Here is a 25,905-nt window from a genome sequence, read left to right as displayed (position 1 = left end):
AACAAAATTACTGAATGTTGCTTGCTCCTGGGCATAAGAACACAGATGCAGAGGCCAAGGCCTGAGAATGCTGATGAGTTCTCCAGAGAGCAAGCTAAGAAGAAAGAATTCAAATAAATGCAGTGACTAGTCACTACAATAGTAAAAATAGGCAGACATATGTATTTGCTTATCTGGCAGGTGCTTTTCTGTGTAACTTGCTTTGCTGCATGTTTACAAATTATTTTTTCTTGGTGAAATTACAAAGATGTTCACTTTTCTGTTTGCATTTCTTGTCCTGGAGCTTTCCTTTCTTTTGTGCAGTCCAATTGACAACCGTTGTTTTTGGAGATTAAAAACCAAGAAATTTTGGGATGGAGACAAAGATATTGATTGCTTTTTTTTTATTTATACAAAGTTTGGACATGTAAAGAACGAACAGTTCAGTGGGGATCTAGACAAGCGGTAAGAGTGTTTAATATATTTGTCTTTAGCTGTATAGCAATGCAAATAATACATAGTATGGTAATACTTTGCCAGATCTTAATACACCATACTCCATGTTTTCTCTCTTATTTGCTCTCCCTCACTATCTAAGACATAACTAAGATTTATTTTGTTTTATTCCTGATGATCTCCCTATTTATCATGCTTTTAGTGAATCTGTTCCATCATTTCAGAGGCATATTTTTAATGCAAGGGCCTAGCTGACATATACTGCCTACTATTTTGTATATTCATACACTTAATAGGGGCAATGCCATTGCATAGTGTAAAGTGATGTCCCTGATCAAAAATCATCAGCGTCGAATGGCAATTCATGGGAAGTGAAGTATTAATATTTCCTTTTGGCTTTATGTGCACATTTCTTTTTCTTAATTGGATATTTTTTATTTATGTTTTCTTTTCCATAACCCCCCTAACTCAACACCCTACCCCTTCTTCTGGGATGTGTTCTCCCACCCAACCTTGCATCCCTTCCTGCCTCCTCACCCTGACGGTCCCCTACATTGGGGTGTCCAGCTTTGGCAGGGCCAAGGGTTTCTCCTCCTATTGGTGCCCAACAAGGCCATCATCACCTACGTATACAACTGGAGGCATAGGTCTGTCCATGTATATTCTTTGGGTAGTGGATTAGTCCCTGGGAGCTCTGGTAGTTGGTATTGTTAATCTTTTGGGGTTTCAAGCTCCTTCAGCTCCTTCAATCCTTTCTCCAACTTCTCCAATGAGGACCCCTTTCTCAGTTCAACCGTTGGCTGGTAGCATTCTCCCCTGCATTTGTTACATTCTGGCTCAGCTTCTCAGGAGACAGCTATATCAGGCTACTGTCAGCATGTACTTACTGGCATCAGCAATATTGTCTGGGTTTAGTGGCTGTATGTATATGGACTGGATCCAGACAGGGTAAGCTCTGATTGGCCATTCCTTCAGTCTCTGCTCCAATTTTTTTCCTTATCTTCTTCTATGAATATTTTTGTTCCCCCTTTTAAGAAGGAGTGAAACATCTGCACTTTGGTTGTCATTCTTGAGCTTCATGTGGTCTGTGGATTTTATTTTGGGTAATCTGAGCTTTTAGGCTAATATCCACTTATCAGTGAGTGCATACTATGTGAGATTTTTTTTGCGGGGCGGGGATTGAGTTATCTCACTCAGGATAATATTTTCTAGTTCCATCCATTTGCCTATAAACTTATTAATATTGCATTTTTATTTAAAAAATGGTGTTGTACATCACACTTACCAGCACTTGAAAGAGAATTAATAAGTAATAACATCACAAATATGGTATATTTACTACGATTAATTTTAAATTTCCAAGTATTGACTCTATCCTGATTCCCTCTTCCTTGTTTCTCATTTATCAAAAATGTTTTTGCTTATTGTGAGTATATATACACAATGCATTCTATATCTGCATATATATGGTATATTTTACCATAATTTTTCTTTATTAATGAAGTATACTGGCTTTGAGATCTATGTTTTGCAGCCATAGCAATGCCTCCCATAGCATGGTAGGGACATTGCATGTACATCATAAAGGATATTGCACAAAAATCACTATAAATATTTGGCAGTGAACTCTGCAAATGTGAAACAGTGCTTCATCTCTGAGGAAAATCACAGTAAGGTTTTAAATTTTTGGACAAATTCACATTAATATTTATAGCATATGGATAAATAAAAATTAACAGCAAAGAGGATGTTTGGGACTGTGGAGTAGATGCAAGAAAGTTTCATTAAAGAAGTGAAAACAAGAAAAAAAACTGCAGTGATCTAGTCTAGAGATATAAAACATATTCACAGAGATAATGAAAAATGAGAAGTGATACTAAATGTCATCAGACATTAATTAAACAGGCAAAATAATGATCACGAATAAATGGAAAAGCAAAGAAATATTTCAGAAAAACAAAATATCAGAGAAATATTAGAAATATTTGAGGTAACAATCAAAAACTATCTTAAGAATTCTGGAAGGATATTTGCAGTTCCTCACAGCTGATGGATTAGCATACATCAGTGATGTGATCTTCCCTGTGTTCAAGCATTGCTAGAATACTTTTCTATCCAATAGTGAATTATATAGGCATAGATTTCACGAACTACAAAAGTTGCTGTAATAGTATTGATCATTTCCTAAACTTTGCAAAGAAAAGCACAAATTTATTCAAAATTGAGGTTATTATATATAATCCTCTGTCAAATATCCACTTGTAATATAAATTATCATAGAAGCATATTTCTATACCTGAAATTCGTCTCTGTTCATATATTTTCCAACACATTTGAATGATGCTTTATAACTATTCAGATTCTTCTATTATGGTTAATAACATGAAAAAAAAGTTAACAAGACTGACACTGTACAAAAAATATTGAAGCACATATTACCTATATGTTCTTTTGTCAAATTTTGTAAGATATAATTTATGGAGTCAGTGGAGTAAATTATGATTTTGTAAACACAGCTACATTACAAATTATTTAGCTGAAATATACATATATATATGTATATATTCATTATTTCAGATGTATGCTTGTACTCCTAATATTTTGAATTCTGAATAGCTATTCTGCCCAATTATTTAATTTTAACATTTTTATGGTATTTCATTTTATTTATATAGACTATGAATGTATAATATATACATGATTATATACATAAATTAGCAATCCAATTATTTTTAAACATGTCTCCCTAAATAAAAATAAGTAGTTAAAATATTAATCTATAATATTTCATATATTTATACATATATAACAGTTTTCTGAAATCACAATTAAAAATAATAAAACAAATAAACAAATTTTAAAATAATATTTTCTACTAATATTTAAAAACACATATATGCAGTAGATTTTAATTATATGGATATGCTACTTCCTACTTCTCTCTTACAACAACTACTACCTACCAGAACATCTCCTTCTCAAATTTATGTTTTCCTTTTTGTTTTAAAATCAGTAACTCCTAAGTCCAGTTAATCTTACTCATATGGACAAGTATATAAAACCATCCACTTGTGAATGGGCTACCTACCAGTGGCCACAAGGTAGTGACTCTCCCTCCCTCTACAGTTACCAATGGCCATTAGCAACTCTGCGAAAGATGAGGCCTGAGAGGTCCCTTCCCATTGAACAATGGAACTTTCCTCTGCTTGACCTTGTATAAGTTTCATGCAGGAGACTGTTGTGAGTGGATGAAATGTAACAGTCACATCATTTGTGTAAGCTAGTATTTATTTTACAGATTTACTTTCTGTTCCGTAGGTATTGCATTTTTCTGTCTCCTTATACTCCATTTTCTGAACTTCACATAGGGATAAGTTAATACAGATGACTCACCTGCAACTCAGCACTCAGTGTTATTTATTTTCGATACATTGAATAGCCATAAGTTTCTACAGTAGTTACTACTCACTGAAATAAGAAGCATCTCTGACGAAAGCAGTAAGCAATACAAACTGCTGTAGAAGCATCAATGCTTAAAAAGCAATTTGACAGTATGACCACTTGGCAAAATAGCTACCTCCCCAGTCAAGAACATTTGGCCATATTTACAGTGTCTTTCAGGAACAAGAAATTGCAAGGTGCTTGGAAAGTCCCACGTGTATACCACCACTATGTGACCAAAAGACACATAACAGACGGGTCAATATTTTGATATGCTGAGCACAGTGTTGGGTAAGAACTTTGTTGTCTTTCTTTCTAGATGCCTACAGACAACCTTCTCGAACTGTTTAAGCTAGTTATTAGGGAAATCTTTCCTGAATCATCAAGGTTGATTTATCTACATCCTACACTCAAAGTGAGTAGGTGAAATTAGCAATAGGTACACATCTAGTTATGGTGAAGAGCAAAGAGTAAAAGCAATGGTCTATGTTTTAAGAAAAGAGTTTTGTTTTATTCACAATTCAGGAGAAATGATCTAGAACTATCAGAGTCTTGATGTTACTGTGGATATCATGGCATATAGTATCACAGTGATGAGAGCAAATGTAGAGATATTGAAATGAAAAACAAGTATCCAGAGACAAAACAGAAGATCTCAAAAGAAATATGTTAATCTTTTATGAACACAAACCAATATCCTCACATCTTAATGTGTCCATTACTACTCCCTTTCATCAACTTGTAGAATACTCCATCATTTGATGGGTCTCTTGAATAAATTCAAGACTAAACTATAAGATAATGAACATAAGAATTGTACAGTATTGATATTAAAGCAACTTTATATATAGTTTTCAACTATTTTTCTCCATTAATTAATTAATTCATTCATTCATTCATTCATCTATTCATTCATTTGACATCCCAGTCACTGCAGTTTTCTGGTCCTCCATCATAGATTCTTCTCTCCATCTCCCCTTTCTCTTCTCTTCAGAGAGGGTTGGGACCACCTGGCCATTCCACCCATCCTGGCACATCAAGTTTCTGCAAAATCAGATTCATCACCTCACACTGAAGCTAGAGAAGTTAGCCCTGTTAGGGAACAAATTTCAGAGAGGCATCAGTTCTGGGATATTTTTTCTTCAGTTGTTGGTGTATTCAAATGAACACCATGCTGAACATCTCCTGTCTATGTGCCAAGGACCTTGGTCCAACTTGTAAATGCTCTTTGGTTGGTGGCTAACCTTCAGAGAGTCCCCAAGGGTCCATGTGGATTAACTCTGTTGGTCATCCTGGGAGTTCATATCCAATATAGGGCCTGTAATTCTTCCCTGAAATGTTCCAAGAAAGTCTCAAATTTAGGGTGTGGGTATGTGCATCTGTTTCAGTCAGCTGTTGAGGGAAGCCTCTCAGAGGACACACATAGTAGGGTCCTGTCTTCAAGCTTAACAGAGTTTCATATAGACACAGATATTGGTGCTTGCCCATGGGATGGGTCTCATGTTGAACCTGTTATTGCTTGGCAATTCCTTCTGTCACTGTTCGGCCTTTGTCCATGCATTTCCTGTAAACAGGATAAATTTTAAGTCAAAAGTTTTTTGAGTGGGTTGGTATCCTTATCCCTCCACTAGAGTTTTTGCCTGGCTACAGGAGGTGACCTCTTTGGGTTCCATTTCCCCACTGATTTGCATATAGTCTCAGGTCACCTGCATTGAATCCTGGGAGCTTCCCACACCCCAGGTCTCTGGCACTTCCTAGAGATTCCCCCAGTCTCCACCACTGCCAGCAGAAGATTTCCATTTTTTCTCCTGGCACTCTGGCCCTGTGTCTCTCCACACACTTGATCCTGAATGCCCTCCCCTCTCCCCATCTCCTCTTTCAACCGTTGTCTCTAGTCTTCTGCATTACATGACGATTTTGTTCATTGATCTAAGTGAGATTCAAACATTCTTTCATAACACTTCCATCCAGTTTACCTTCTTTGGATCAGTAGAGTGTATGGTGGATATCTTGCACTTTATGGCTAATATCCATTTATCAGTGAGTTCATAACATGCACATAATTTAGGGTTTGGGTTTTCTTGTTCTGGTTGATATTTTCTAGTTCAGTCCATTTCCTGGCAAAATTTATGTACTTCTTGTTTCTAATAGCTCGTATTCCATTTTGAATGTGAACTTCATTCTTGATATCCATTCTTCAGCAGAGGGACATCTGGGTAGTTTCCAATTTTTAGATATTACAAATAAAACTGCTATGAATATAGTGATACATGCGTCCCTGTGCAAAGGTGGAGCATTTTGGGACGTATATGCCCTGGAGCATTATAGATAGATAGTATATAAAACTATTTCCTTTTTTATGATAAATTTCTAGATTGCTGTGCAAGTGTGCAAACCCACCAACAATGGAGGAGTGTTCGCCATTCTTTGAATCTTTGCTAGCATAGGATGAGATTTGAGTTTTTGCTCTTAGGTATTCCAACTGGTATAAGATGGAATCTCAGGGTTCTTTTGATTTGCAATAACCTGAGGACTAAGGACTTGAACATTTCTCTAAGTGTTTATCAGCAATTTGATATTCCTCTGTTGAGTATTCTATTTAGCTCTGTTCCACATTTTTAATTGAGTTATTCAGTTTGTTGCAGACTACCTTTTTGAGTTCCTTATATATTTTGAGTATTAACCCTCTGTCAATTATAGGATTAGTGAAGATTTTTTTCCCACTCTGTAGACTGCTATTTTTACCTATAGACTGTGTCCCTTGTCCTACAGAAGCTTTTCCGTTTCATGAGGTTCTATTTATCAACTGTTGATCTTCAAGTATGAACCATTAGCATTCTTTGCAAGAAATTGAGCCCTGTTCCAATGTGTTCACAACTATTTACAAATTTCTCTTCTATTACACACAGTGTATCTGATTTTAAGTTGGTGTCCTTGATCCACTTGAACTTGAGCTTTGTGCTGGATGATAAATATTGCTCTATTTGTATTGTCTACATTTTGACCAAGAGTTAGACCAGCAATATTTGCTTTTAAAAAACTATTAAGTTTTTTTTTCTTTTTATACTTTTGATTTCTTTGTCAAAAAATGAAGTGTTCATAGGTGTGAGGGTTTATTCCAAGGTCTTCAATTATATTCCATTGATAAACATGTCTGTGTCTATACCAATACCATCCAGTTTTTATTACTATTGTTGTGTAGTGTAGCTTGAGATCAGGGATGTTGATTCCTCCAGAATTTTTTTCTGTTCAGTGTTATTTTTTCTAGTCTAGGTTTTTTTCATTTTCCATATGAAGTTGCTTTCTCAAATTCTTTAAGACTGTCTTGGAGTTTTGGTAAGAATTGCATGAAATCTGTCCATTGCTTTTGGTATGATGGTCATTTTCCTTATGTTAGTTCTAATATATTAACATGGAAGATTTTTTTCCACGTTCTAATATCTTCTTCAATTTATTTCTCCAGAGACTTGACAATTCTTTTCAAACAGGTGTTTCATTTTCTTGGTTACAGTTAAACCTTGATACTTTATAAAATTTGTTCCTACTGTGAAGGGTGTCACTTCCCTAATATCTTTCTCATTGCATTTATCATTTGTATAAAGGAGGGATATCACTTTGTTTGAATTAATTTTGTATTCTGCCACTTTGGTGAATGTGTTTATCCACAGGTAGGAGGTCTTTGGTAGAATTTGAGGGTTGCTTATGTATATTTTCATATCGTCTCCAAATAGGAATGCTTTGGCTTCTTTTCCAATTTCTACCCATTTGATCTGTTTTAGGTGTTTTATTGCTCAGGCTTGAATTTCAATTACTAAAATGAATAGATAGGGAGACAATGGGCAGCATTATCTTGTCCCTGATTTTAGTGAGATTGCTTTAAGTTTGTTGGCCATTGTCTTGCTTTCTGTTGATTTTTTAGGTTTAGGAATTTGCCTTGTGTCCATGGTCTCCCAGAGACTTTTTTTAATGAATGACTTATTTTTTAACAAAAATGAGATATCAAAAATTAGATGCATTTAATGAGATAATCATCTGATTTCTTTTATCTTTCAGTTTATTTATGTGGTGGATTATATTGAACTGTCCCATATCCCTATAATGAAACCTATTTGATCATACTGAATGATGTTTTTGATGTGTCCTTAGAATTAGTATGTGAGAATTTTATTGTTTGTTTTTTCATAGTTGTTCATAGGAGATAAATGTCTGAGATTCTCTTTCTCTGTTGAGTCCTTTTGTGGTTTAGGTATCAGGATGACTGTGGCCTTATAGAATATATTTATATGGCAGTGTTCCTTCTGGTTCTATTTTGTAGAAGAATAACTTGATGTGTATTATTATTAAACCTTCATTTAAAGTCCAGTAGAATTCTGTGCTAAAACCATCTGTCTGACACTGTGATTCTTTTCATTGGGAGACTTGTAATTACTGCTTGAATTTTTTTGCGGACTATAGGATTGTTTAAGTTGTTTGTTTGATCTTGATTTAATTTTGGTGTTATCTGTCTAGAATATCATTCACTTTGTTTACATTTTCCAATTTTGTTAAGTATAAGCTTTGGAAGTAAGACCTAATTTTTTTTTTAATTTCCCTTGTATCTCTCCCTTTTCACTTCTGAGTTTGTTACTTTGGATGCTTTCTCTCTGGCTTTTGGGTAGTTTTGCTCATGGTTTGTTGATTTCTTAATGTTTTCAAAGAACCAGTTCTTGCTATTGTTAATTATTTGTATTGTTTTCTTGTTTATAATTGATTGATTTTTATCCCAGAGTTTGACTAGTTCCGGTACATTGACTATGACATATCCATTAGTGAGAGTGGGATACTGAAGTACTCAGTATTGTGTAATGTACACTGTGTGGTAGGACCTATAGTAGTTTTTCTTCTATGAATGTTGGTTTTGTTGCATTTGGGATATAGATGTTCAGAATTGAGATGTTGTCTTGGTATATTTTTCTTTGATGTAAATGAATTGCCTTTCCCCAAGTGTTTGGATTAATTTTGGTTTAAAGTCTATTTTATCAGATACTAGACTAGATACCACAGCTTGCTTCTTTCATCCATTTTCTCAGAATACCGTTTTACAACCTTTATTCTGAGGTAGTGTCTGTCTTTTTTCTGAGGTATGTTTTATCATATGCAGCAGGATAATGGGTCCTATTTATGTATTCAGTCTGATAATCTGCATTGTTTTATTGGTGATTTGAGTCCAATGATATTGAGGGATATTAATATCCAATGACTGTAAGTTCCTGTTATTTTGATGTTGGTGATGGCTCTCTCTCTCTCTCTCTCTCTCTCTCTCTCTCTCTCTCTCTCTCTCTCTCTCTGTGTGTGTGTGTGTGTGTGTGTGTGTGTATCTCCTCTTTTGGCTTTTTTGTGAAATGATTAATTTCCTTTGTTTTCTTCAGTGTGGTTATCCTCATTGCCATGTCGTTTTCCTCCTAGTATTCTCGGTAAGGATGGATTAGGAGAAATATATTATTCAAATTTGGTTTTGTCATGTAATATCTTGGTTTCTCCTTTTATGGTGATTGGAAGTTTTACTGAGTATAGGAGTCTGAGCTAGAACACCTGGCTTTTATGGTCTCTGTTGAAAAACCAGGTGCATTTATCATGGTTCTGTATTTTTAGGTTACTTGACCATTTTCCCTTGCAGCTTCTAATATGTTTCTTTGTTCTGTACATCTCATGTTTTGATTATTATGAAGTAGGAGGATTTTATTTTCAGGTCCAATATATTTGGTGTTCTATAAGCTTCTTATACTTTTGTAACCATCTGTTTTCTTTATTTTCAATCTTTGTCAGATAACCATATTACCATCACATTTAATTTAAAACATTTTGATCATTTGTACAAAGTTAAGAACTTGTTAGTATTATAAATGCCATCTTTTATATTATTTAGAATTTGCTAAATATTGTGTGGAAGTTTTGTGTTTGTCGACTCATTTTAAGAGTTAACAGCATATAAAATACATTTTAATATTCTCTTTGTTTTATTATATACCTGCCAAGTCGCTTATCAGTGGATTTCTTACACAGGCAAGTAGAGCACCACTATCATCTCAAACTCAGTTAAGAGAGTGCATTTACCTACCCCTCAATACCATCCCACTCAGTAAGTTTTATATAATTCATGACCCTATGTAATAAAGGCCATAAGCTAATTCAACAAGAATTGTCTTACACTGACTGTTTTTAACTGAACTGTACTTAATAGAAGGCTTTCCTTCCTCAAGCACTCATCATTGTCCCTTTGGACTTACCTGCTTAGCCAGTATTACATCACATTACAGAGCTCACACATCATAATGTGTGCCCTTTGACATTGCCAACACTGCAATGGAAGCCAAGACCCTAGCACTATCTGTCTGTATTACTCTACTCCTCTTCTAAGAGTGGTAACAATCGTTTGGTCTTGCTAGCTGGACCTGAGTTCTGAGAATGCTATTCATCTTCCATTGTGCCTCATATCACCGGCCTGCTATACATTGGTATTTCACACTTTGGAAGAAAAGCAGACTACAGAACTCACTATTTCATACTTCCCCCAGTTCTATGCAAGGCATTTGTAACTGCAACACCTAGACATCCTGAATGTTGAGGCAAAAATCAGAAGCACATATGTCTTTTATTTTCAAAGACTATTTACTAACTGGTAAAATGTCATTTGAGATTGAAGACTTCATAATATTCTTTGACAATTATTTGTGATACACATTTGAGTATATCATTTTATGGCAATAGTAATATGAAATTTTAGGAAGCACAAAGTATCACGTTTTGTCAGACAATTCATATGAACATCCTGTGCTATTATAGTGTACCTGAAAAAGTAGTCATAAAATTCATTGCTTGCTATTAAGAGACCAAGTAGAACATCAGGATTTTACCCTGAGACAAACTAGAGTATTTGGAAGAAAAGTCACTAGACTTTCCTTTCCTCAGGCTATTCTCAATTTCCATCCCTGCAGGGCAACCCCATCCCAAATTTAATGCCCTGTCTTTCTGCTGGAGATGGGATTTACAATTCTCTCTCCCCACTGTAGGCCATATCATCTAGAGTCCTTCTCTTTGATTCCTGAGAATCTCTCAACTCCTGGGTTTCTGGTACATTCTGAAGGGTCCACTCAAACTCCTACCTCCTGAAGTTGCCTGTTTCCATTCTTAATGCTGGCCTGGGCTTCTGTGCTTCCCCCCACCCAATACAAGATGATGTTCTTTTCTCTACCAACACTCATCCCCTTTCCTTCCTCTGTACCTTGCTCCCCGCAACACACTTGTGATTGCTTTCTTCTCCTCCCAAGTGCGACTGAGGTGTCCTAACTTTAGCCCTTCAGCTTGTTGACGTTTTTGAGTTCTGTGGACTATATTTCGGGTATTGCAATTTTTTTGCCAATATCCACATATTAGTGAGTACATATCGTGTATGCCATTTTGTGTCTGAGTTACCTCACTCACAAAGACATTTTCTAGTTCTATCCATTTGTCTACAAAACTCAGGATGTCCTAATTCTTAATAGCTGAGTGATATTCCACTCTGTAAATGAACATCAGTTTCTGTTCCCATTCTTCTGTCATAAGAAATCTGGGTTGTTTCCAGCTTCTGGCTATCACAAATAAGACTGCTGTGAACACAGTGAAACATGTACCCCCATGGCATGGTTGGGTATCTTTTGGGTATAATCCCAAGAGTGGTATTGCTGGGTCTTTTCTGAGGAAACTCCAAATTGATTTCCAATGTGGTTGTACAAGTTTGCAATCCCACCAGCAATGGGGGTGGGGGTGTATCTTGTTCTCCACATCCTTTCCAACTTGTGTTGTCACCTGAGGTTTTGAACATAGCTATTTTAGTTGGTGAAAGTTGGAATTTCAAGGTACTTTTGATTCACATTTCTCTGATCACTAAAGACTGTGAACCTTTGTTGTGGTGCTTCTCAGCCATTCAAGATTCCTCTGTTATGAATTTCAGTTTTGTTCTATATCCCATTTTTTTTTGTTTTGTTTTGTTTTATCTTTATTAACTTGAGTATTTCTTATTTACATTTCTTTTTTTTTTAATCTTTTTTTTTATTAACTTGAGTATTTCTTATGTACATTTGGCAAACATCCCCTTCCCCCCCTTCCTTATGGGTGTTCCCTCCCCACCCTCCCCCATTGCCGCCCTCCCCCGACAGTCTAGTTCACTGGGGGTTCAGTCTTAGCAGGACCAGGGCTTCTCCTTCCACTGGTGCTCTTACTAGGATATTCATTGCTACCTATGAGGTCAGAGTCCAGGGTCAGTCCATGTATAGTCTTTAGGTAGTGGCTTAGTCCTGGAAGCTCTGGTTGCTTGGCATTGTTGTACATATGGAGTCTCAAGCCCTTCAAGCTCTTCCAGTTCATTCTCTGATTCCTTCAACGGGGGTCCCGTTCTCAGTTCAGTGGTTTGCTGCTGGCATTCGCCTCTGTATTTGCTGTATTCTGCTGTGTCTCAGGTTGATCTACATCCTGCCCTGTCGGTCTGCACTTCTTTGCTTCATCCATCTTGTCTAATTGGGTGGCTCTATATGTATGGGGCCACATGTGGGGCAGGCTCTGAATGGGTGTTCCTTCAGTCTCTGTTTTAATCTTTTGCCTCTCTCTCTTCCCTGCCAAGGGTATTCTTGTTCCCCTTTTTAAAGAAGGAGTGAAGCCTTCACATTTTGATCATCCGTCTTGAGTTTTCATTTGTTCTAGGCCACTAGGGTAATTCAAGCATTTGGGCTAATAGCCACTTATCAGTGAGTGCATACCATGTATGTCTTTCTGTGATTGGGTTAGCTCACTCAGAATGATATTTTCCAGTTCCAACCATTTTGCCTACGAATTTCATAAAAAGTCGTTGTTTTTGATAGCTGAGTAATATTCCATTGTGTAGATGTACCACATTTTCTGTATCCATTCCTCTGTTGAAGGGCATCTGGGTTCTTTCCAGCTTCTGGCTATTATAAATAAGGCTGCGATGAACATAGTGGAGCACGTGTCTTTTTATATGTTGGGGCATCTTTTGGGTATATGCCCAAGAGAGGTATAGCTGATCCTCAGGCAGTTCAATGTCCAATTTTCTGAAAACCTCCAGACTGATTTCCAGAATGGTTGTACCAGTCTGCAACCCCACCAACAATGGAGGAGTGTTCCTTTTCTCGCATCCTAGCCAGCATTTGCTGTCACCTGAGTTTTTTGATCTTAGCCATTCTCACTGGTGTGAGGTGAAATCTCAGGGTTGTTTTGATTTGCATTTCCCTGATGACTAAAGATGTTGAACATTTCTTTAGGTGTTTCTCAGCCATTCAGCATTCCTCAGCTGTGAATTCTTTGTTTAGCTCTGAACCCCATTTTTTAATAGGGTTATTTGTCTCCCTGAGGTCTAACTTTTTGAGTTCTTTGTATATTTTGGATATAAGGCCTCTATCTGTTGTAGGATTGGTAAAGATCTTTTCCCAATCTGTTGGTTGCCGTTTTGTCCTGACCACAGTGTCCTTTGCCTTACAGAAGCTTTGTAGTTTTATGAGATCCCATTTGTCGATTCTTGATCTTAGAGCATAAGCCATTGGTGTTTTGTTCAGGAAATTTTTTCCAGTGCCCATATGTTCCAGATGCTTCCCTAGTTTTTCTTCTATTAGTTTGAGTGTGTCTGGTTTGATGTGGAGGTCCTTGATCCACTTGGACTTAAGCTTTGTACAGGGTGATAAGCATGGATCGATCTGCATTCTTCTACATGTTGACCTCCAGTTGAACCAGCACCATTTGCTGAAAATGCTATCTTTTTCCATTGGATGGATTTGGCTCCTTTGTCAAAAATCAAGTGACCATAGGTGTGTGGGTTCATTTCTGGGTCTTCAATTCTATTCCATTGGTCTATCTGTCTGTCTCTGTACCAATACCATGCAGTTTTTATCACAATTGCTCTGTAATACTGCTTGAGTTCAGGGATAGCGATTCCCCAGAAGTCCTTTTATTGTTGAGCATAGTTTTAGCTATCCTGGGTTTTTTGTTATTCCAGATGAATTTGCAAATTGTTCTGTCTAACTCTTTGAAGAATTGGATTGGTATTTTGATGGGATTGCATTGAATCTGTAGATCGCTTTTTGGCAGAATGGCCATTTTACTATATTAATCCTGCCAATCCATGAGCATGGGAGATCTTTCCATCTTCTGAGGTCTTCTTCAATTTCTTTCTTCAGAGTCTTGAAGTTCTTGTTGTACAAATCTTTTTACTTGCTTGGTTAAAGTCACACCGAGGTACTTTATATTATTTGGGTCTATTATGAAGGGAATCGTTTCCTAATTTCTTTCTCGCTTGTTTCTCTTTTGTGTAGAGGAAGGCTACTGATTTATTTGAGTTAATTTTATACCAGCCACTTTGCTGAAGTTGTTTATCAGCTTTAGTAGTTCTCTGGTGGAACTTTTTGGGATCATAAATATACTATCATATCATCTGCAAATAGTGATATTTTGACTTCTTCTTTTCCGATCTGTATACCCTTGACCTCCTTTTGTTGTCTGATTGCTCTGGCTAGAACTTCAAGAACTATATTGAATAAGTAGGGAGAGAGTGGGCAGCCTTGTCTAGTCCCTGATTTTAGTGGGATTGCTTCAAGTTTCTCTCCATTTAGTTTAATGTTAGCCACTGGTTTGCTGTATATGGCTTTTACTATGTTTAGGTATGGGCCTTGGATTCCTATTCTTTCCAGGACTTTTATCATGAAGGGGTGTTGAATTTTGTCAAATGCTTTCTCAGCATCTAATGAAATGATCATGTGGTTTTGTTCTTTCAGTTTGTTTATATAATGGATCACGTTGATGGTTTTCCATATATTAAACCATCCCTGCATGCCTGGGATGAAGCCTACTTGATCATGGTGGATGATTGTTTTGATGTGCTCTTGGATTCGGTTTGCCAGAATTTTATTGAGTATTTTTGCATCGATATTCATAAGGGAAATTGGTCTGAAGTTGTCTTTCTTTGTTGGGTCTTTGTGTGGTTTAGGTATAAGAGTAATTGTGGCTTCATAGAAGGAGTTCGGTAGTGCTCCATCTGTTTCAATTTTGTGGAATAGTTTGTATATCCCATTTTTTAATTGGGTTGTTTTGCTTTTTGGTGATTAGCTTCTTGAGTTCTTTATATAGATTAGATATTAGCCCTCTATCAGATGTGAGGTTAGTGAAGGTTTTTTTCCCCAATTGGTAGTTTGCTAATTTGTCGAATTGACTGTGTCCTTTGCCTTACAGAAGTTTTCCAGTTTCATGAGGTCTCATTTATCAATTCTTGATCTTAGAGCATGAGACATTGGATTTCTCTTTAGAAAATTTCTACCTATGTCAAAGAGATCAAGGCTTTTCCCCCCTTTCTCTTCTTTTAGATTGAGAGTATCTGGCTTTATTTTGGGCCGTTGATCTACCTGGACTTGAGATTTGTGCAAGCTGACAATTATGGGTCTATTTTCTTTTTTCTACACACAGACAGAAAGTTAGACAAGCGCCCTTCATTGAAGACACTCTTCTTTCCATTGTATATTTTTGGATTCTTTATGAAAGATCAAGTGAATGTGTCTGGTGTTATATCTGGATCTTCAATTCTATTTAGTTGATTAACCTTTCATGATTCTGTACCAATACTATGCAACTTTATCACTATTGCTCTGTAGTAGAGTTTGAGGTCAGAGATAGTGTTTTCCTTAGCCATTCACCCTTTCTTCCTGGTCTTTTCTACTGGGACAGACTGCCAACTAGTCTGCTCACCCAGAAGACACCACATCCTTAGGCATTCTAGAAATTCCCTTGAGCTCAGAGCATTTGGTAAGAAAATTCCCTAAGTCCCAAAGGTGCAGCTGAGAGCCCAATGGACTAAGGAACATACCATCCCCCAGAATCCGACCCAATAAATACTGCCCCCATTTTCCCTGGTCTTTTCTGCTGGGACAGACTGTTAGCTACTCTGCTCCCTGGAAGAGGCTATATCTTCAAACATACTGAAGGATTAGCTGCACTCAGCATTTGGTAAGAACAACCCCCCACCAAGTCCCAAAGCAGCTGCTGGAGTCCAGTGGAGTCAGGGACATCTTCCCAAACCCCCAACCTGCCAAATACTAATCTCCTACTGACTGGTCCTTTATGCTGGGACAGAATGCAAACTTGACTGCTCCCTGGAAGAGTCTATATCCTCAGACATACCAGAAGACCCACTGTATTCAGAACATTTTGACATCATATCCTGAAGTATACCAGAAGAACCACTGTACTCAAAACATTCTATATCACATCCTGAGGCATTCCAGAAGATGTGCTGCACCCGGGGCATCTGATACAATTACTGGAGACATCCCAGGAGATCTACTGCACTTGGATACCACACCTTGAAAGCATTCCTAGGAAAACTCAAATGTTTGCCCAGATTACTATATCCACCAAAACTCTCAATCAGCATGGATAGGGAAACTAAAATATTCCAGGACAAAGCCAAATTCAAACAGTATCTATCTGCAAATCCAGACCTGCAGAGGATCTTAGAATAAAAACTGCAGCACAAGGAAGGTATCTACAACATAGATAAGACAAAATATTAAGCATCTCACAACAAAGCCGATAGGAGAGAACCAGAAGCACATACAGCCTCTTACAAAAATAAAATATAACAGGAATCAACAGTCATCTGTCTTTAAAATCTGTCAATATTAATGGAATCAACTCACCTATAAAGAGAAATAAGGTAATAGACTGGATATGCAAACAAGATCCTGTATTTTGCTGCATAAAAGAAGCATACTTCATGGGGGCTGGGGATATAGCTCAGGGGTAGAGCACTTGCCTAGCAAGTGCAAGGCCCTGGGTTCAGTCCTCAGTCCTGGGGAATAAAACAAGGTAAGAAGCTACTTCAATAACAAAGACAGACACTATCTCAAAGTAGTTATCAAGTGTGATGAGGAAGGACACTTCATATTATTCAAAAGGAAAAGCAATAATAGAATGTCTGAATTCTGAATATTATGCTCCAAATGCAAGGGCATCCATATTTATAAAAGAAACTTTACTAAAGCTCAAAACCTGTATTGAACCCTACACAATAATAGCGGAAACTTTCAACACCCCACTCTCACCAATAGCCAGGTTAATGAAACATAAACTATCTAAACAGGTGCATATCCCATAAGGAAATAGAAGAGGCCATTTAAAAAATTCCACCCAACAAAAGCACAGGATAAGATTGCTTCCCTGTAGAATTCTACCAGACCTCCAAAGAAGACCTGATACCAATATTCTTCAAAATATTTCATAAAATAAAAACAGAAGGAAAAATACCTAATTCTTTCTATGAAGTCAAATTTCTCAGATACCTAGACCACACAAAGACCCAACCCCCCCAAAAAAGAGAATTTCAGATCAATCTTGCTTTATTACTGTTGATGCAAAAATACCCAAAAATTCTTGCAACCAAATAGAAAAAATATCAAAACCATTAATCACTGTGATCTTGTAGGCTTCATCCCATGGCTTCATGATTAGTTCAATATATTAAAATCCATTAATGTAATCCATCATATAATCAAATTCAAAGAAAAAAATTACATGATCATCTCCTTAGATGTAGAAAACGCATTTGACCAAATACAGCACCCCTCATGTTAAAGATATTAGAGAGATCAGGAAATCAAGGCCCAAAATTCAAAATAATAAAAGCAATTTACTGCAAACCAACAGCCAATAACAAATTAAATGAAGAGATACTTGAAGCAATCCCACTAATATCGTAGACAGGACACAGATGCCTACAGTTCCATATCTATTCAGTATAGTACTCAAAGTGCTAGAACAATAAGACAACAACAACAAGAACAAAAAGACCAAGCGGATACAAATTGGCAAAGATGAGATAAAGGTATGATTATTTACAGATGATAGTATAGTATACATAAGCGGCTCCAAAATTTCAAGCTGAGAACTTTTCCAACTGATAAACAACTTCAGTAAAGTGGACAGACACAAAATTAACTCAAATCAATAGTCTTTTATACAAATGATAAACAGGCTGAGAAAGAAAGTAGGGAAACAACTCTCTTCATAATAGCCATAGATAATATGAAATATTTTGGGATAACTCTAACCAAGCAAGTAAAAGATCTGTATGACAATAACTTCAAGTCTCTCAAGAAAGAAATCCAAGATCTCAAAAAATGGAGAGATCACCTAGGCTCACAGACTGGCAGACTTAACATAGTAAAAATGGCCATCCTATCAAAGGCAATCTACAGATTCATTGCAATCATGGTCAAAATCCCAATACAATTATTGAAAGATGTAAGAAAATCAATTCTCAAATTCTCCTGGAAGACAAAAATACCAAAATAGCAAAAACATGTAATTTGTTGATAAATGGAAGCAGGAGAGATTTCTTTCACTATATATAGTTTTATTTAATGATCTCAGAGTCTCAGAATGCTTGTAAATTGAATGATAGAATTTCGTTTCACTTTGGCAATATCTGTATCTTATATGAATATTAAATAATTCATAGTGTGCATCCTATATTGTGATTGAAGATACTTTTGTTTTATATATAAAAGATTATATGAATGCTTTTGAAAATCACTCTCTCCCATATAGTACAAAGTGTTATCAGGGACAAATTTTTTTATATTCTGTTTTCACAGTACTTACTTTCCTCCTGAAAATACCCATTTAGTGTAATTCATGCTGCTGACATTCTTTTGCCTATGGGACCTCAAAGTTGTAATTTTTCCACTAGAAACCATGTCCTTCTAGAAAACTGACTCCTAGCACTTATCATTTACAAATATTCATCAATTTTTATTTATTTACTAAGATAGAGAGGGATATATGAGTCTACATATTTCTGCTATTAACACATACTGTATTTTCAGAGCAGAGCAAATTTGTTAAATAAAATAAAGCCAAAAAAATCTAAAAGAAATGCAGATAATGCAAGAAAATAAGAAATTAGGATTGTCACTATTAGTAATGAGCTATATTTATCCTAAAAACTTAGGATTTTCATAAGATTATAAACAAATGATGACCCCAAAATTTGGGACTAAAAATTAACAGTGAATGCAAGATTTAAAATACCATGCCATTTTCATGTTTGGGAGCAGAAAAAATATGTGATATGTTAAAGAGATATTCTCCAGCTAAACACCATTAGCCATAGTTCAAACACCAGAACTAGTGAGTAAATGGTCCTCAAACAAATAAGGAAGTGTGAAAAGATTAGTTACATCACCAAATTTTTTTTTAATTTTCAATTAGATATTTTTATTTACATTTCAAATGCTATTCACTTTCCCATCCATAAAAACCTTATCCCAACTCCCAGACCCCTTATTCTATGGGGAGGTTCCTCTTTCCAACCACTCACTCCTTCTTTACTCCCAGCTCTGGCATTCCCCTACACTGGGGCATCAAGCCTTAGGAGGACCAAGGGATTCTCTTCCCAATAGTGACCAGCAAGGGCAACATCTGCTACATATGCAGCTGTAGCCATGAGTCTTTCCATTTGTACTCTTTGGGTAGTGGTTTAGTCCCTGGGAGCTCTGGTTGGTTTGTATTGTTGTTCTTATGGGGTTGGAAGCCCTTTAGCCCCTTCAGTCCTTTCTTTAACTCCTCCAATGGGGACTCCATTCACAGTTCAAAGGTTTGCTGCTAGTGTTTCGCTCTGAATTCATCATATTCCGGCTAAGCCTCTCAGGAGACAGCTATATCAGGGTCCTGTCAATATGCATTTCATGACTTCATCAATATTGTCTAGGTTTGGTGGATATATATATATATATATATATATATATATATATATATATATATATATATATATATATATATATATATCTCAGTGTCTCCAAGTGAGACAGGTTCTGAATGGGCATTCCTTCTGTCTTTGCTCTGAAATTTGTCTCCATAGCTTCTTCTATGAATATTTTTGTTCTGTCTTTTAAGAAGGACTGAAGTATCTGGACTTAGTCATCCTTCTTGATCTTCATTTGGTCTGTGGATTGTATCTTGGGAAATCCAAGCTTTAGGGTTAATATCCACTTATCAGTGAGTGCGTACTCTCTCTCTCTCTCTCTCTCTCTCTCTCTCTCTCTCTCTCTCTCTCTCTGTGTGTGTGTGTGTGTGTGTGTGTGTGTTTTTTTGTTTTGTGATTGGTTTACCTCACTCAGAAAAATGTTTTCTAGTTCAATCCATTTCCCAATGAATTTCATAAAGTCATTGCTTTCAAAATCCGAGTCATATTCCATTGTGTAAATGTACCACATTTTCTGTATCCATTCTTCTTTGGAAGGACATCTGGGTTCTTTCCACCTTAGGGCTATTATGAATAAGACTGCTATGAAAATAGTGGAGCAGATCTTGGTATATGTTTGAGCATTTTTGGGTATATATCTAGAGTGGTACAGCTGGGTCCTCAGGTAGTACTATGATCAATTTTCTGAAGAACCTGCAGAATGATTTCCAAAGTGGTTTTACAAGTGTGCAGTCACACCAAAAATTGAGTAGTGTTCCTCTACCTCCACATCATCACCAGCATCTGTTGTCACCTGCGGTTTTGATCATAGCCATTCTGACTACTGCATGTTAGAAACTCAGTCTCATTTTGATTTGCATTTCTCTCATGAGTAAGGATATTGAATATTCCTTTAAATACTTCTTAGTCATTCAAAATTCCTCAGCTGAGAAATCTTTGTTTAGCTCTGTACCCAATTGTTTTTTTTTTTTTTTTCAGGGCTAAGGACCGAATCCAGGACTTTATGCTTACTAGGCAAGCGCTCCACTGAGCTAAAACCGCAACCTCACTGTACCCAATTTAATAGGTTTATTTTTTCCTCTGGTATTTAAATTCTTGAAATCTTTGTATATATAAAATATTAGCCCTCTCTCTGATGTAGAATTGTTAAAGAAGTTTTCCTAATCTGTTAGTTGCCTTTTTGTCCTAATAACAGTATATTTGGCCTTGCAGAATTTTACATTATTATGAGGTCCTATTTGTCAATTCTTGATCTTAGAGCATAAGCCATTGATGTTCTGTTCAGGAATTTTTCCACAGTGTCCATGTGTTCGAGGTTCTTCGCAATTCTTTCTTCTATTAGTTTAGTTGTATCTGGTTTTATGTGGAGGTCCTTGATCCACTTGGACTTGAGATTTTCACTAGGTGAGAAGAATAGAACCAGTGGAACAATTTGCATTCTTCTACATGCTGACCTCCAGTTGAACCAGCATCATTGGTTGAAAATGCTATCTTTTTTTCCACTGGATGGTTTTAGCTCCATTGTCAAAGATCAACTGACCATAATTTTGTGGGTTCATTTCTTTGTCAATTCTATTCCACTGATCTACCTGTCTGTCTCTGTACCAACACCATACAGTATTTATCACTATTGCTTTGTAATACAGTTTGAGGTCAGAGACAGTGATTTCTCCAGAAGTTATTTTATTGTTGACGATAGTTTTTACTATCCTGGGTTTTTTTGTTATTCCAAATAGATTAGCAAATTGCTCTTTCTAAGTCTATGAAAAATTGAGTCGAAATTTTGATGGGGATTGCATGGAATCTGTAAATTGCTTTTGGCAAAATGGCCATTTTTTACAATATTAATCCTGCCAATGCATGAACATGGGAGATCTTTTCTTCTTCTGAGGTCTTCAATTTCTTTCTTCAGATATTTGAAGTTCTTGTCATACAGTTCTCTCACTTGCTTGGTTAGAGCCCTACCAAGGTATTTTATGTTATTTGTGACTATTGTGATGGGTGTCGTTTCCCTACTTTCTTTCTCAGCCTATTTAGAGGAAGTAGAGGAAGACTACTGATCTATTTGAGTTTGTTTTATATCCAACCACTTTGCTGAAGTTGTTTTTTCAGGCTTAGTAGTTCAATGGTTGAACTTTTGTGGTTACTTAAGCATATCATCACATCATCTGCAAATAGTGATGTTTTGACTTCTTTTTCTTTCCAATTTGTATTCCTTGGACCTCCTTTTGTTGTCTGATTGCACTGGTTAGGTCTTCAAGTACTATATTGAATACATAGGGAGAGAGTTGTCAGCCTGTCTAGCCCCTGATTTTAGTGGGATTGCTTTAAGTTTCTCTCCATTTAGTTTGATGTTAGCTACTGGTTTGCTGTATATTGCTTTTGCTATGTTTTGATATGGGCCTTGAGTTCCTGATTTTTCCAAGTCTTTTAATATGAAGCAGTGTTGAATTTTGTCAAATGACTTCTCACCATCTTCCCATCTAATGAGATGTTTATGTGTTTTTTTCCCTTTGAGTGTGTTTATATAGTAGATTACATTTATAGATGTATATATTTTGAAACCATCCTTGCGTCCCTAGGATGAAGCATACTTTATCATGATGGATGATTGTTTTACTGTGTTCTTGGACTCAGTTTGCAAGAATTTTATTGAGTATTTTTACATTGATATTCATAAGGGAAATTGCTCTGAATTTCTTTTTTTTTCTTGAGCATTTTTTGATTGAGGTATAAGTGTATTTGTGGCTTCATAGAAGGAATTGGGTAAGGTACCTTCTGTTTCTATTTTGTGGAATAGTTTGGACAGTATTAGTATAACGTCTTCCTAAAATCTGATAGACTTCTCCACTAAACCCGTATGGTCCTGGGCTTTTATTGAATGGGAGACTTTTAATAACTGTTTATATTTCTTTAGGAGTTATGGGACTGCTTAGATGACTTATCTGATTCTGATTTTACTATGGTACCTGGTAGCTGTCTAGAAAATTGTCCATTTCATCCAGATTTTCTAGTTTGGTTGAATATGTAAAGTACTTTGAAAAGATTTGATATCAAAACTTTAAGCACTAAAGAAATAAATATGAGTTCACAGAAGCTGATGGTTTGACTTCATAAGTAAAACAAGTTCAAATTCTAAAACTATACTTGGAAGACAAAGATCTATGCAATTTAAGATGTTAATATCATGAAAAAGTAATATCACTGGGTAAATTAAAGAATTCAAATATAATATTGAAGACAACATACATCAATAACATCCAATATAATATGGAAAGGCACTAGAAAACATTTCGTGTTTGAGTATTTATTACTAAGACAGAAATGTTTAAGAAATAAAACACTCCAAAAATCCTTTTAGTCAAACATGAGGATCACAAAATTATAAAGCACATGTATTTTCTTTTCATTTTGATATTAGCCATCCATCTACAAAGTGGGGTAATATATTTTATTGTATAACATTCTTACAAAGCAATAAAAATATTACACAAGATAAAGGAAAAACTGGAACATTACAAAAATCAATAAAGTGATACACATTATTAGACATGACTATGAAAATGAATAAGAAATTTATATCAAATTATGTATATCATATTATAATGTATAGGATTAAAATGTACACATTAGAGCTGAGTGACTAAAGAAGAAACATACCTTTACTTATCAAAAGAAAGCAACAATAACCACAGCCAAATCTGTGTTCATACGATTGAATAAAGGCAAAATACATCATTATAAATGTAGAGATCCATGGGAAGATATAAAAGCTCACTACTTATAAGAAAATGTTATTGTTATTATCAACAGTATACCACCAGACAGTGAAAATATCAACTAGAATAAGAAGAGGAAAAATCTACATATAATAGAAAGACTAAAAAGCTATTTGCCTAAACCCAAAAGAATTTTCTTAGCTAGTGACAAAGGTAGACATATTTGTCTATCTATTTAATTTACCCATAAATAAACCATGTTTTGGTCGGTCCTGCTTCTGAGTAAAAGAAATATCATAGTTTAGGTAGCAGATTTATAGCCCTGCATTTTTTACATATGGTAAGCGTTACAGTTCCAAAGTAAAGAAATGAGCAGATTCACTGTCTTTGGGGACATGCTTCCTACCATGCTAACAGATATGGTAATAAAATTGTATAAAAGTACAAAATTACAGAATCTCACTTGAATAATAATCTACTAAAACAGGTTTTTAAAATCCTTACATAATTACAGAGAAATAATATTCTAATACATCACAGTAACAATGCTTGTATCACCATAGCATTAGTTCAAGCAAGCAAGCATTGAATACATAAACAATATTAATGTTATTTAATATTATGCTGAGTCTAATCTATAATCATCCATCCTTTCCTTCTGCTTTCAGGTTGACAACTAAGAATATCCATTTGATTTTGACTCTTTATTTTGCCCTTGAAGAAATAAACATGAACCCCCATATTCTACCTAACATTTCACTGCTAGTTAAAATTGAATGTAGTCTGCTGGATGATTGGAGAATAAACAGCTTATCTTCTAAACGAGAAGAATATCTTCCTAACTACTACTGTAAAAATCAGAGAAGATATTTAATTGTACTTACAGGACCAATGTGGTTACCATCTGTCATAGTTGGGCCACTCCTATACATTTCTAAGAGGCCAGAGGTAAGTTTGAAGAAGATGATGTTAATGAAGCATTGATTATTTTCTTTTTGTAAAAATAATATTTATTTGCCTGATCTAATTGTATTCTTGTAAGCTTACCACTAAATAGGCTCACATTTTCAAGTTCATTCTGACCATGCCTAGGTGGATCAATTCAACTATTCTGACTCAAACTCTTACCTAAAGTCACTGATTGTATATGGCTTTTCTCAGCTTCTCACTGATTTCCTTTGCTTGAACTATCACTGTCAATTTGTTTTAATCTTCTGTCTCCATAATAGTTTGTCTGCAGTTCCCTCTACTGACACACATAGAACTGCATAAACTCACAAAATAACTCCATTGCACTGCATTCTTTGCATTGAGTCTCAAAAGACTGGCTTAACTCTACTGAATTGAATGCAATTGACTTACTAGAACTCAGAAATATGCATTCCTCTGTCTCCTGAGTTCTGGGATTAAAGGTGTGTATTATCACACCTGCACCTAAACTTTCCTATACTAGAAAATTTCTTTATACTAGACTGACCTTGAACTAAGTGATCTGCTTACCTCTGTCTCCTGCCTTTAAAGGAATGGATATATCCCAGCAGGATATTATAGGACTACAAGTCTTCAGATGTCATCCCTTAAGTGTAAACATGTTGCTGGATTAAAATTCCTCTACACTTTTAACTTTCTGATCCTGAGGCTAGTTGAGAGTAAGCAAATGAATTTTTCTATTTTGATGCATAGAATTAAAACCATAAATACACAGACATTTAGAGGCACATGCCATTTCTTTAGCATGAATTGGACTTAAGTGCAATAGAAATTTGATGTGCTTCACTATCAGACTTAGCCTTTTCTGTACTCTATAAAACTTAAGAAATTATGTACAATTATCATAATGGTACAGTTCCTAACATTCCCAAGTTCTGTTTATCACACTTTTTTTAGACTAGCACTTTGTTATTTTTATTGATAGTTTTATTTACATTTCAAATGTTACTGTTCTTTGAGAAAATCTACAAAATCTGTAAACCCTTAGCCAGATTAAGCAGAGTGCACAGAAAGAATATCCAAATTAACAAAATCAGAAATGAAAAGGGAGACATAACAGCAGAATCTGAGGAAATTAAAAAAAAAACATATTAGACCATACTATAAAAGCCGATATTCAACAAAACTGGAAAATCTGGAGGAAATCAACAGTTCTCTAGACAGTTACAAGGTACCAAAGTTAAATCAGCATCAGATAAAAGATCTAAACAGTCCCATAACTCCTAAATAAATAGAAGCAGTCATTAAAAGTCTCCCAATCAAAATAAACCCCAGGATCAGATGGGTTCAGTGGAGAATTCTATCAGACCATCATAGAAGACCTAATGCCAATACTGTCCAAACTATTCCTCAAAATAGAAACAGACAGACCACTACCCAATTCCTTCTATGAAGTCACAAGTATGCTTATACCTAAACCACACAAAGACCTAAAAATGAAACAGATGTTCAGAACAATTTTCCTTATGACTATCAATGCAAAAATACTCAATAAAATTCTTGCAAATTGAATACAAGAAAGAACACATCAAAATAATCATC

The 25,905-nt window shown here is 35.7% G+C and overlaps 1 protein-coding gene across 1 annotated transcript in view; it reads left to right on the top strand.

Annotated features, from left to right (window-relative positions):
* Positions 1–244: 244 nt before the first annotated feature.
* The window catches only part of LOC116894254 (vomeronasal type-2 receptor 116-like), a 49,032-nt gene continuing 23,371 nt past the window's right edge, over positions 245–25,905 (top strand). The window contains exons 1-2 of the mRNA XM_032895960.1: positions 245–444; positions 24,042–24,321. Of these exons, the coding sequence (XP_032751851.1) occupies positions 248–444; positions 24,042–24,321 (477 nt within the window). The 5' untranslated portion in view covers positions 245–247. The remainder of the gene's footprint in view (positions 445–24,041; positions 24,322–25,905) is intronic.

This window comes from Rattus rattus, chromosome 2 (assembly GCF_011064425.1).
Source record: "Rattus rattus isolate New Zealand chromosome 2, Rrattus_CSIRO_v1, whole genome shotgun sequence".
NCBI classification, from domain to species: Eukaryota; Metazoa; Chordata; class Mammalia; order Rodentia; family Muridae; genus Rattus; species Rattus rattus.
Note: the sequence above shows the minus strand (reverse complement) of the source record. Positions and strands in the feature narration are given on the sequence as shown.